The sequence below is a fragment of the Drosophila arizonae genome, chromosome 5 (genome assembly GCF_054131065.1).
Source record: "Drosophila arizonae isolate 15081-1271.41 chromosome 5, UAZ_ARI_1.0, whole genome shotgun sequence".
Lineage (NCBI taxonomy): Eukaryota > Metazoa > Arthropoda > Insecta > Diptera > Drosophilidae > Drosophila > Drosophila arizonae.
This window is the reverse complement of record NC_142925.1, coordinates 9,412,875-9,425,582: the sequence shown is the minus strand read 5'-3', so window position 1 is coordinate 9,425,582 and position 12,708 is coordinate 9,412,875. Positions and strand designations below refer to the sequence as shown.

At 44.7% G+C, this 12,708-nt stretch overlaps 1 protein-coding gene across 9 annotated transcripts in view; it reads left to right on the top strand.

The window, feature by feature from the left end:
• The window catches only part of jbug (filamin-type immunoglobulin domains fbug), a 32,151-nt gene that overhangs the window by 16,920 nt on the left and 2,523 nt on the right, over window positions 1–12,708 (top strand). For 3 of the 9 annotated variants that reach the window (XM_018011404.2, XM_018011405.2, XM_089469580.1), the window contains 4 exons: window positions 6,478–7,489; window positions 7,578–7,798; window positions 10,348–10,496; window positions 10,615–12,703. In XM_018011404.2, coding sequence (XP_017866893.1) covers window positions 6,478–7,489; window positions 7,578–7,798; window positions 10,348–10,496; window positions 10,615–12,703 — 3,471 coding nt within the window. Of the gene's footprint in view, window positions 1–403; window positions 585–2,514; window positions 2,875–6,477; window positions 7,490–7,577; window positions 7,799–10,347; window positions 10,497–10,614; window positions 12,704–12,708 lie in introns of those variants that run through there. The other 6 variants (XM_089469583.1, XM_089469582.1, XM_089469581.1 and 3 more) reach the window with 6 other exon arrangements.

The following is a 12,708-nucleotide window of genomic DNA, read 5'->3' as shown; positions in this document are numbered from 1 at the left end:
TATCAAATGCGTTGCACACCACGGTGCGGCGAATTCAGCACTGCGCTCAAGAGTTTCTAAGCTGCGCTGCCACCACTTGCATTCCTTCGGCTCACCTCAGTTTACTATCTATTCTATTGTACCAATTTCGTTTCCTCTGAGCAAAAATATGAATAGAATATTTAGTCGTGCTACTATGACGAATTCGCCTCGCAATGAAAGAGTGCATAACTTCGCCCGAGCCGAGAGAGTCTAAGCTGCGCTCTTCGCGCTCACCACTTGCATTCGTTCAGCTCACCCTGAAACTCACCACAGATCACTTGTTGCTGCGCCTACCTGCGAGGCGCTCTTTTACGCTCCGGTGCTCGTGAGCACTGAGCGACCTGCTGAACAAGTTTCTGGTGTGAGTTGAGTTGGCAGCAGCAGCAGCAGTCGCAGTCAGTCATAGCTCGCGATTCGAACGTAACTGACACGTCGCCGCATTGTCATTTGAAGCGGATCGCAACGGTTAAAGCCAAGAAAAAAATACACAAGAGAAAGAAGAAATAAGAAAACGCAAACGCTTGAAGTTTGTGTGATTGTGCAGAGTGAAAAAGAAAAGAATTGTTTGTAATCAAAAAGCAACAAAGACAATAACATTGTCAAACGGTTAACAACTAAAAAAGAAACAAACAAAAAAAAAACAACACAAATTAGATAAAGAATTTGTTTCTTCTTTTCGTGTGGAATGTTTAGCGAAACGAGAAGATTTTTTCGTGAGATTTCTATGGAAAAGAAAGATGCTAATATTCCAATGCGGACGTCGCGTTCCCGTTCCCTCACCCGTCATTTCGCCGTGCCGTTGCCTTCCCCTTCCCGTTTGCCATCGCTCCAAAAACTTAGTTGCCCTCGTCGCATTTGGATTGCTCTCTGTCTGCATGTGTGTGTGTGTGTGTGTGTTGCGTGTGTGGGGCGCGCGCTACCAAAATGAAAAAAATATAACTCGACAACAATAAGTAAAATAAAACTAAAACCAGTTTAATGAACCTTTAAGCTGAAAATATTTTCAATGGGACTAGACAGCTGCTGCGGCTTAATGCTCAAAATCGCTTGGAATCAACGTCCAAAAGCGTAGAAAACTGTCGCCCTGCAATTTGCAATGTTCATTGAACATGATTCAACTTTGTTCAGAGTATTGGTATCTCTCCCTGTGTGTGTGTGGCAGCCATTTTGTTAAGAGCTTGCAACATGCCACAACCGCAATTTGGTTCGTTTATTGGCCAAGTTAAAGGCCCCGTGCAGCAGTAGACATAATCGAGCGATAGGCGCGCATAGTTCATAGTTGCACACACACACAAACACACACACAAGCGCTTGCAACGTTGCAGCAGCGGAAAGTGCTCTGCTATCATTTTTTTTTGCGCAGCTTGATGTTTGCTTTGCAATTTTCAATCTGTTGTCGTCGACGTTGCTGGCTTTGCTATGTGGCACAAGGCGCACTTGTTGCATGCCTTTGTTGGCCGTTACAGCAGGAAGTTGCACGCCCTACGACAAAGCCACAACAACAAAGCAACAGCAACAGCAACAGTAACAAGAGAAGCAATATCAAGAGATACGCACACTGTTTGCCTTAGCACTTAATGCGGCTGCAGCTGGAAACCCGTTGGGATAGGTTGTCAGCCTGTTGTTGTACCTGTACAACAATATATAAATACATACATACATACATACATGCACATGTATGTATGCAACTGGTGGTATGCGGCAAGGGCGTGCCGGTGGGCAGTTGGCCAAGTATGCGTGAGATCAACACAGATTGCAATTTCTTTTGCAGCGACAACGTGGCTGCCACTTACTTTCCCACTCGACTTGACACAACACAAATATTTAAGCGAACATTTCATTTTCGTTTCGTTTTTTAAGTTGTTTTCTCTTCACATCTCACTCTACCCCCCCCCCCCTCCCCTTTTTCCTCTCTCTCTCTCTCTCGCACGCGCTTGTATAATGAGTTGTAGCCACACCTCTGTCTTCAGCTCAAGCCAAGCCAAGCTGAGCTACGCTGCGCTTTTACCCCGCTGCTGCTGCTGCTGTTGCTTTTTGGCCATTTCCGCTGTCCAACATATTGGCATACATGCCCAAAATTTCACAGCTATCCACTGCCACTGCGCCGCCCCCTCCTCCTCGCCCTTATCGCCTCTAACTCTCTGCATTTTTGTGATTTCATGAGCCACATTCAAAGTGAAATTTTTTTTTTTCTTTATTTTGACTGCCCGCATGGCGCTCGAGCAACTGGTTTTTTGAGCGACGGTCAACAGAAATATGTGTGGATAAAGAGAAAAAAGCAAATCCAAATGATAAATTACAAATCGTTTGAACTTTTAATTGTATATACACACATAATACATTTTCTTTTCCATTTTTTTTTTTTCTTTTTGCAACGACCGCGGAAAATGTCGGTGAAAAAAACGCGATAAAAACGTGCGTGATTCGTGATTTTCGTGACATCAGTAAAGTGCTCTGAAAACTAAATTTGTTTTTCTCTGTTGTTGAAATTCGCGTAGTGCAGCATTTAACACAAGCAATACATATAATATACATATAATTTACACAAATGAAACACACAAAAGCTCTCGAGCTTAAAAATAAATAATATATTTAAAAATTTAACAAGCCGCTGACATAATCGCAGCGCGTTTCACTTGACTTTCAAGTGGTTCAAGTTCAGACGTGCCGCCCGCTCAGCAATTGTGAATTGATATACAAAAGAATAAGGTTCCAATCACGCGTTTTCAGCCAACATCTTGCACTGCCCCAACAACACATCGTCAGCCACAGCCACAAACCAACAATAACAGTTAAAGCCACGCTACCAACGCTCCACGCATCGTCAGCAACCAACAACAGTCAGCACAAAACGTAAATCTCAACTTAAATGCCAAAATTGATAGCAATAGATAGATATGTATGGATAGATAGATGAATGTATATAGATATATAGATATATAGATATATAGACATATAGATATATAGATAAATGGCTATATCGATATATAGATATATAGACTATAGATATATAGGCATGAATCTATGTATTTATATATAGCGACTAAATAAATGACACAGATACATTTAAATATATAGGTACGAAGTATACTCAGGTCAATTTACCTCTATATCAAAATATACTAATAGATATATCAAATATATTACTTAATACACAGTTCTATATGTTCAACTCATTTGCCACAACACATCCCCAAAGATACTTAAGCACAGTTACACATATTAAAGTCCACGCGCCTTAGTAGCATAGATACTTTAACATAGATACATTTTTTTGCCTTAACTATTTGTAACGGTCGCTGTCAGACATTCTAGCTTTGAGTTCTGCTGCTGCCTCTGCTTCTGCGCCTGCTGCTGCTGTGGCGACAGCTGCTGGCCATCTAACGGTTTGCATACCGCAGTCACGTAACCGATTTTGTACACAGACGCACAATCGCACGCTCTCTCTCTCTCTCTCTCTCTCTCTCTCTCTCTCTCTCTCTCTCTCTCTGTCTCACACACACACATAGGTAAATACTGCGGCACTCACAAACACTCGTATGCATATTGAATAACAGCATTCAAGCATCTATCTACTCTTAGCTGCACTTGTTCTCTGGCCACATGCCGGAAAACTTGGTCGCTGACAAGCCGATAAAACCGGCCAGCGAAAAGTTGCTGATATCAACGAATAGCAAAATACTCTTGCATTTTATAGAATTTGAGAGGAAGCATTTTGTAGTAGTAGAAAATTGAATCTAGGTTAAAGGTTACGAATAATTTAAGACCGATTCAACTAACTTGCCAATTGTATTGCGTGTCTAATTGGAGAGTGAGTCTCTAATTTAAGATTATAACTAAGAAGGGAGCACCTCCTTATAGCTATATATAGACTGGAAAGACGATTTATCGTACACTAAGCAATTTATCTTCAATTGCACTTCAATGGCTCCTAGAGTAATTTAGGAGAAAATAAGATCAACTAAAGGTTTGACGAATTAAAGGCGATGATGTCTTCGATATCAATAACAATTAGATGTTAGATATTGTAGATAGTCAGACTATAATAGCTATATGTTAATTTATATATATTTTTACATAAATTTGTGTCCTTATATTTTTTAAGCTTTATCGTATTTTCTACTACAAAGTATTAATTTTTATGGTTAATAATTGCATGTAAAAAGGAAAAAAAAATGTATGCCAAAAAAAATAAATAAATAAATAATAAAAATGATATATATTATAATTTTCCAATATTATTATATCTATATAGAATACTTATATAGTATAGTATAGTATAGTATAGTATAGTATAGTATAGTATAGTATAATATAGTACTATAAGCAACTCTCAATCTAGTCTCATGAGTCCACAAAAACAAAAATGCAAAATTGAAACAAAGAATTCTCTTGCCGCAAAAGCCACGAATTGTGAATAAAACTCATCAGTCAATAGATAAAAGCCGACAAAAAAGAAAAAGAAAACGAATGCCGTCAAAGAGTTAGACCGTTAGTTGGCAATGCAACCAAAGCTCGCGTTGCAGGCATTTTGTGTGGCTGCCACATGTTGAATGTGCCACTGACAAAGAGACAGACAGTCAGACGGACACACAGACGGACAGAGCTAAATTTATGAGCATGGGAAACTTTTACTTAGATGTTGGCGATGTTTATTAGACGCAACAGCTAACTGTTGTTAGCATCCGAGCTGTTATTAGGTGATAAATGTGGCAACAAAGTGTGCCACCAATTGCTGGTCAACGATATTCAAGAAGCAGAAGAAGAAGAAGAAGAACATGAACAGCAACATGCAAATTGAGCTGCTTTTTGTTAGCCAAGTATGACAACAACCGAGTTCGAGGTTCGAATTTGAAGAAGTTTCTCAGGGCTTCATATTTTTTGCTCTTTTTTACTGTTGTTGTTTGCGCAACTCAAATCGAGTGTTGAGCGACAATGCAACAGTTTGATTTTCCATTGAACTGGGCAGCTGCTGCTGTGGCAATTTTCATGGAAAGCCATAAAAAGTGGCAAATGCAACCGAAACGAGCGCTAAAAGGAAAAGTGCAGCACACGAAAGAAAAAAGTACGCGAAAGAGAAATGTGTGGAAAGTTGCAAACAAAAGTAAATTTCTTGCAACAACAGCAACAACAGCAACAACTGCAACAACAGCAACTACAACAACAATAACAGCGGCAACTACAACAATTGAGTAAATCAATAAAATAAGCAAACATTTAACGAGCTGCTCGTAATTGCCAATTGCTGCAAGTTCAACTCGCTTAGCTCATGCAATGTGTCTGGAGCTCAGGTTTCAAGCAGTTTGCCGCATGCCGGTACAGTCGGTCCCAGCTAAAGCAAACAGCGTTGGCCAATTAATGTGCCATAATGTGTTCGAGTCGATTGTCCAAGCATTGCCACAGCCCACTTAACTGCCGCAAATGCAGTTGCAGTTGCAGTTGCAGTTGAAGTTGCAGTTTGCCACTGCAATTGCCATTGCAGCTACAGATACAAATGGAGATACGGATACAGATAGATACAGATACAGATAGATTTCAAGCTTGGCAGATACGAGAAATGCGCAGCTCACGATACGCACTCATCGCTCAGCTGGCAACGAGGCGGCACAGATTGCGTTGCCATGGCAATTGCGACAATTATAATGGGAGGTAGCGGAAAACAATGCGAGTTTAACTAGAAACCTTGTTTCGACTAGCATACGAGGGCTGCCACGCTAATTGCTCGAATTACATGTTTACAAGTTTGAAGGAAAAATAAGGCAAAGCATTAAATAAAGAAAAATATATACGAATTTTTTTTTATATATATTTATGAATTCAGACTTTATATTTTTGTATCCTTTATATGTATTTATTTCTATTTAATTTATATAAAATTAGTCAAAAACATACAGTAAGTTTTAATGGAGCATAACTGAATAAATTGATCGCTTAAATATGAGATTTTTTCGGAGACTTACATATAATAATAATAATATGTAATATAATATAAAATATTATAATCTAGCTAACTAAGATCTATTCCAATTTATTAAGTATTAATAACTTTTTTAATATATTTATTATCATATATATTTATGATAATATATATTTATTAAATTATTATTATATTTTTCATTATTATTAGAATACATTAAAGCAGAAAATCTTTTATATTTACTACAAATAACTTTGCAAACTTATCGATCAGCCCTCGCGCTACCTTTTACAAGCAGCTATTTGATATCGCTGTCTCTTGGCTTAGTCAACATCTCAATTACCTGTGCTGTCGCAGCATAAAGTTGCTTTTTGGGTCAAATAATTTGCCCAATGGGCTGGGCCATGCCAGCCCGGCCAGCCCAGGCCAGGCTCAAATAACATAGATTTATATCGTAATGGAATGCATATTAATGTTTATCTTGAATCTACGTTCTGTACGCTTTACTGATAATCTGCTCGTTTGCATTGTGATTGCAGGTTCACCGTGGCACGCTGAGATCATGTCGTCACCCGGCCTAACCGCTCTGGGCGAATCCACGCGCCTTGTGCCCGCCAATACGCCGGCGGTTTTTGAGATACTGCCGCCTCCTGGACAAAGCCTGAGCAAGGGCGAGTGCGTGGCAACGGTCTTGACCCCAAACAAGTCAAAGCTGAATGCCAGAGTCACCCATGAGGCGGCAAATGGTGCTGCACGCATTGAGTTCGTGCCCACCGAGGTGGGCACGCACATCATTGATGCGTCCATCAATGGCACGAAGATCGCTGGCGGCCCTTTGATAGCAAAGGTCTACGATGCCAGCCTGATCCAAGTGACCGAAGTGAACGGCGGCGTGGTCGGCCAGCCATGCCAGTTCCGTGTGGACGCGAGTGCGGCTGGTGAGGGACAGCTGGAGATATCCATCAATGAGGGCGAGGTGCCCAATCATGTCCAGGTCGTTGGGGGCGGCCGTTGTCTCGTCTCCTTCACGCCCGAACAGGCCAAATCCCATCTGATCGACATCAAGTTCAACGGCGAGACGGTGCGCGGCTGCCCCTTCGTCTGCGCCGTGGCGGACACCTCGCGCGTCCTGCTCAATCTGTCCAATCTGGAGCTGATACCCGTCAACCGGCCCTCCTCCTTTCACATCACAGTGAGCGGCGGCGGTGCCGCCGAGCTGGCCGTCAGCGTTCGTGGCCCGCACGGAGAGCTGCCCGTTCGTGTCACCGGCGATATTCACGCCGGCTTCACGGCCGAGTTCACGCCCACCAGCGTGGGCGGGCATTCCATCAATGTGGAGTACAATGGCTTCGCCGTGCAGGGCACACCGTTCCTGGCCAAGTCATATGACGCCAGCAAAGTGGTCGTTGGTAGCGTCTCGCGTGGCACCATGGGCCGACCCGTGCAGTTCACGGTGGATGCCGGCGATGCTGGCGAGGGCAATCTGGAGATAACCATATCGGCCAAGGGTCAGAATATACCCACACAGGTGCATCCGCAGGGCAGTGCAAGGTGAGCCACATTTGCAGTTAGCCAGTCCATAACTCTTACTTATACTCTCTCGCTCTCCCTCTCCCACTCCCTCTCGTTCTCTCTGCAGATTCTCCGTTTCGTTTGTGCCGACAGAGTCGTGCGAGCACACAATTAATGTCTCCTTTAATAAAATGCCTGTGCCCGGCTGCCCCATAACCGTTGGCATTAGCGGCGGCGTAGCCGGGCCTCAGGTGTCCCTTGGCGGACCCGGACCCGTCCATCAGACCAATTCTTTTGTTATCAATCACAATGGCGGCCGTTTGGAAGACATTGAGGTCAACGTCGAAGGTATGTTAGCCGAGCCCAAGGCTGGCCGGCTGAACGCGTGCAGTGGCTCGCTCGCTCGCTCGCTCTAACACTAACACCCACAGCACACGGCGTATTCATCTATGGATACTGCACTCTAGCGCTCTCTATCTCTCTCCCTCTCCCTCTGCCCCAACCAACCCACTCCCGTACTGTACCCTCGTTCCAATGCCTTCTCGCCTTCATTATTTTGTTTGCGTGTGGTTTTGATTTTACATTTTGCATTTTGCATTTTCGATTTTCGATATTGGTTTAAGTTATTCGTAATTGTAATTAAATTGCTCGTTAAATGTTAATTATCTGTGTGAGTGTGTGAGAAAGTGTACTTGACACACACAGCCACACACACACACACACACACACATACGCATACGCATACGCATATACATACACATCTCTTTATGTATCTCTGTATCTTTAGCCAGCATCTTATCCGTGTTGACATCGGGCAAGAAAAATACTTTTTTTCCACACTTCTTCAAGACAATCGACGGAAATTGTTGTTGAAACTTGTAAGCATGCCAGCACCCAGCCACGCCCACACCACCCGCCTGCCACAGTCAATTGTAACAACTTTCCTGCTCTCTCTCTCTCTCTCTCTCTCTCTCTCTCTCTCTCTCTCACACACACACACACCCTATTCATAGCTCTATTTCCATTTCTGCTTCACACGCAGCACACTTGACAATAGCTTTGTGAACTTATGCGGCAGCCCCAACACTTAGCCAGCGGTTATCTATGTGTATGTGTGTGTGTGTGTGTGTGTGTGTTTGTGGTGCTCATTTAGTATATGTAATTATGCGTCATATTTATCATTTGGGGTATTTGCAACGTTTAGGCTTTAACGCATCTGTGCATCGGACGTACAGCTCAAAGCTGGGCTTTACAAATTTCGGATTATGCCAAAACCGCAAATGTGTGGCCCTATATGTGTCTGTATGCCTGTGTGTGTGTGTGTGTGTGTAAATTTAAATATGTATGTTTGCCATGTAATTGATGCCACTGTAGTATAGCAGCACTTTCAATATAATTACTTTTTAATCGTATTGTATATATGTACACACATGTGTATGTGTGTGTGTGTTTGTTTATCTATGTGTGTGTCTGTGCCATGTATTTAGCTGTGCCTTATGTTTTTTTGTTTGTAATCTTACGCCCTTTAATTTGTAATAATTTGCTCACTTTTATATCTGTATTATATTTCAGGACGGCGAAAACTTTTGTACTAGACTCTATAAATATGATTATACTTACCTTTATATATATATATATATATATATGTGTATATATATATATAACTTTATATATGAGTACTTTCTGTCTTTCTCACTCTCTCTCTCTCTCTATATATATGTATATACTAGTTTCTTATATTTTACTCGTTATATATACATTCCGTCTAACAGTCCCTTATAATTGAGAAGAAATAATAATAATAATATAACTAAGCTGCGTGTCTACCAAGCGATGTACTACTGTACCAACCACATGTGAAAGAGCCACAACAACAGCTACAACAGCAACCACCAGAGCATCAACTATACCCACTATACTCTATACTATACACTAAACAACAAAGTACTCGATTTTTTCTATATATATATTATTTTTTTGTATCAACTAATTTCCTTTTGTTTACTAATTTGTTCGATCAAATAATGAAAGAAAAACAATAAATGTTTTACAAACATGAGATTTATAGGATTGTGTATTGGTATTATATATGATGAAGATGACCAGGCCAGACATTTTCAGTATTGTATATAAACTATATATGATAGTAACTAGTCTATAACTAATATAAATATTTATATATATATGTCTGTTAGCTGCACTGTCTCCCTCTCTCTCTCTCTCCCTTTCTGTCTGTCTCTCTTACACCGAAAAACATCTCAGTTACTAACTGTTTCTGGCACGTTCGCGGTTTTAAATACACTACAATACAAGACTAAAGCAACACTTGCAACAACAACAACAACACAACATTAACAACAACAACAACACTAACCTAACCACACACTACAACGATTACAACACCAATAAAATATCACCCCTACCCCTGTGACCGCCCCACCAACCCCTCCCACCCCAATTAACCACACCGTTGGTCAGCATTCACATTAAGCACTTTACAAACAAATCCAAAACCTAATGCCGAATCGTTACTAATCTGAGTCAAAATTTTTCCAAATTTTTTACCAATTGCGCAAAACCAAAAATACCAAAATATACCGACAAAAAATACCACTAACCATACCACACAACAAACAAACAAACAACAACTACAACATGCTCTATATTTGAATTTCAACAAAACCAAACAAAAACAAAAACAATTGAAACCCTCTCAAAACTCATTTCCGGACGCGTCGCAATCGAATTTTATTTAATCAAAACAAATCAATCTTAAACTTCTAATAATACTAAAAAACAATCAAAAACAAAATCAAATATATATATAAAAAAAAAAAAAAAAACAAAAAAAAAAAAACGAAAACAAAATGCTATGCAAAATCGGGGCAAAATCTCAGGTCCCGCCGGTCAATCAGTGCCCGCACAGGTGCATCAATCAGCCGAAGGTGTCTTCAAGGCCGAGTTTGTGCCGCGCGTTGTCGGCGAACATCGCGTCAATGTCACTATCAACGGTTTGCCCACAGCTGGCAGTCCATATGCAGCTAAGGTAAGTCGACTCCTTCATCTATATTCCTTGAGCTGGTATAGTGCCTTCCCTAAGGGATCCAGCTGGCTTCCCATAGATCCCCATTGTATCCCAGATAGTAACCTCTCTCTAATGTCAGGTCTACGATGTCAGCGCCATCAAGGTGAAGAATGTGAGCAGTGGCACGGTGGGTAAGCCTGTTACGTTCCTGGTGGAAACCTCACAGGCTGGTCCCGGCAATCTGGAAGTCACCGTTAATGGCGGACGTGTGCCCACCTCGGCCCAGGCGCAAGGCCAGCACACCTATGCGATTAGCTTTACGCCACGCGAGGCCGAGAGTCACACGGTGGAGCTGCGTTTCAATAGCCAGGATGTGCCCGGATCCCCGTTCACTTGCCGGGTTGCGGCTGCTGCGCGCATTCAGTCGCCCGAGTCCATGGACAAGGTGAGCGTGGGGCGACTCTTTGAGTTTGTCGTCGAGTCGGACACGAAGCCAACCGTGGAGGTGCTGGGCCCGGCCAGACGCAGTGTGCCCGTAAAGATCGATCCACTTGGCTCCGGACTGGGCTACAATGTCAAGTTCGAGCCCATGGAGGTGGGCGATCACTCGGTGGAGGTGCGCCTGCCCGGCGGCGGTCACGTGGAGGGTAGCCCCTTCCTGCTGAAGGCCTACTCGGCCGAGAAGGTCATCGTGACGGACATACGGCCCGGCGTGGTCAACAAGAGCGTCAGCTTCGGCATCAATGCCTCCCAGGCGGGCGCCGGCAACTTGGAGATCATCGTCGCCGTCAATGGCAAGAATGTGCCGAACTTTGTGCAATCCGAGGGCAATGCCCGCTTCAAGGTCAACTTCAAGCCCACTGAGGCGGCGACCCACTCGCTCTCGGTGCGCTTCAATGGTCATCCGGTGCCCGGCTCACCGTTCAGCTGCCACATTGCAGCCGCCCCGGCTAGCTCGCAGGGCGCTCCACGTGCCCAGGCGATGGGCGAGTGCCTGAAGCAGGCGGCCGTCAAGATGGACAACACATTTGAGCTGGAGGGCTTCGAGGGCATCGAGCCACAGATATTTGTCACCTCGCCCGCCGGCGACAACGAGCACTGCCAGCTGAGCCAGCACGACGGCGGCAGCTACAGCGCCTCCTTCCGGCCCAGCACCGTGGGTCGCCATCTGATCAGTGTGCTGGCCAACGATCAGCATATCAATGGATCGCCATTCAGCTGCAATGTGTTTGACGTCTCGCGCGTGAGCATCAGCGGCCTGGAGCAGCAATATGGCCCGGCCACACTGGGCGTGCCAGTTACCTTCAGTGTGGATGCAGCAGGAGCCGGCGAGGGCACCCTGGAGCTGGTCGTCTCCACGGACAGCAGCACCGTCAAAGCCGAGGTGGTGGCCTGCGCCCGTGGCCTCTACGATGTCACCTTTGTGCCGCAGAGCACCGAGCCGCATTACGTCAACATCACCTTCAACGAGGTGGCCGTCGACGGCAGCCCCTTCCGTGTGGACATACAGCAGCACACACAGCACATACAGATCGGCAGCTTGGCCGCCATCGATTTTCCAGCCGATGACCAGATCGTGGAGATACTGGCGCCCGACCAGAAGCCCGTGCCCTACACCATCAATCGTCAGACGGCGGAGTTCCGGACTCACTCGACGGGCAACTACACGCTGAGGTTCATCGATCGGGAGACCCGACAGCACATCGGCACACGCACCTTGTGCGCCTTCGATCCGATGCTGGTGAAGATCACCGAGGTGGGCGAGGCCATCTGCCATCGTCCGGCCAGCATCAGCGTCTCCCTCAACGAGGCTGGGCAGGGTGACCTGTCCGCCCTGGTGCGCTGTGGCGTCACCGAAGTGCCGCACACCATACGCGGCCCGAGCAAGTCGGGCGTCTACGAGATCGTCTATCAGCCGACGCGGGTCGCTCCGCACAAGATTAGCATTCTGTTCAACGACGTGCCCATTTCGCTGAAGCCACTGGAGATTAACGTGCTGCCCGCCAGCGCCGGCAAGGAGATCAGCGTCAGTGGCTTAGGCCTGTATCAGGCACGCGTGGGCAAGACCACATCGTTTGCCATCGACACCGTGAAGCGGCCGGCACGCGAATTCGATGTGGTTGTCTCCGGGCCCGGCGGCCAGGCGCTGCCCGTGCGTTGCTACCAGACGAAGAACGGACACCTGCAGGCAGAGTTCAGCATCAACAAGCCGGGCCAATGCGTCATAGGTGGG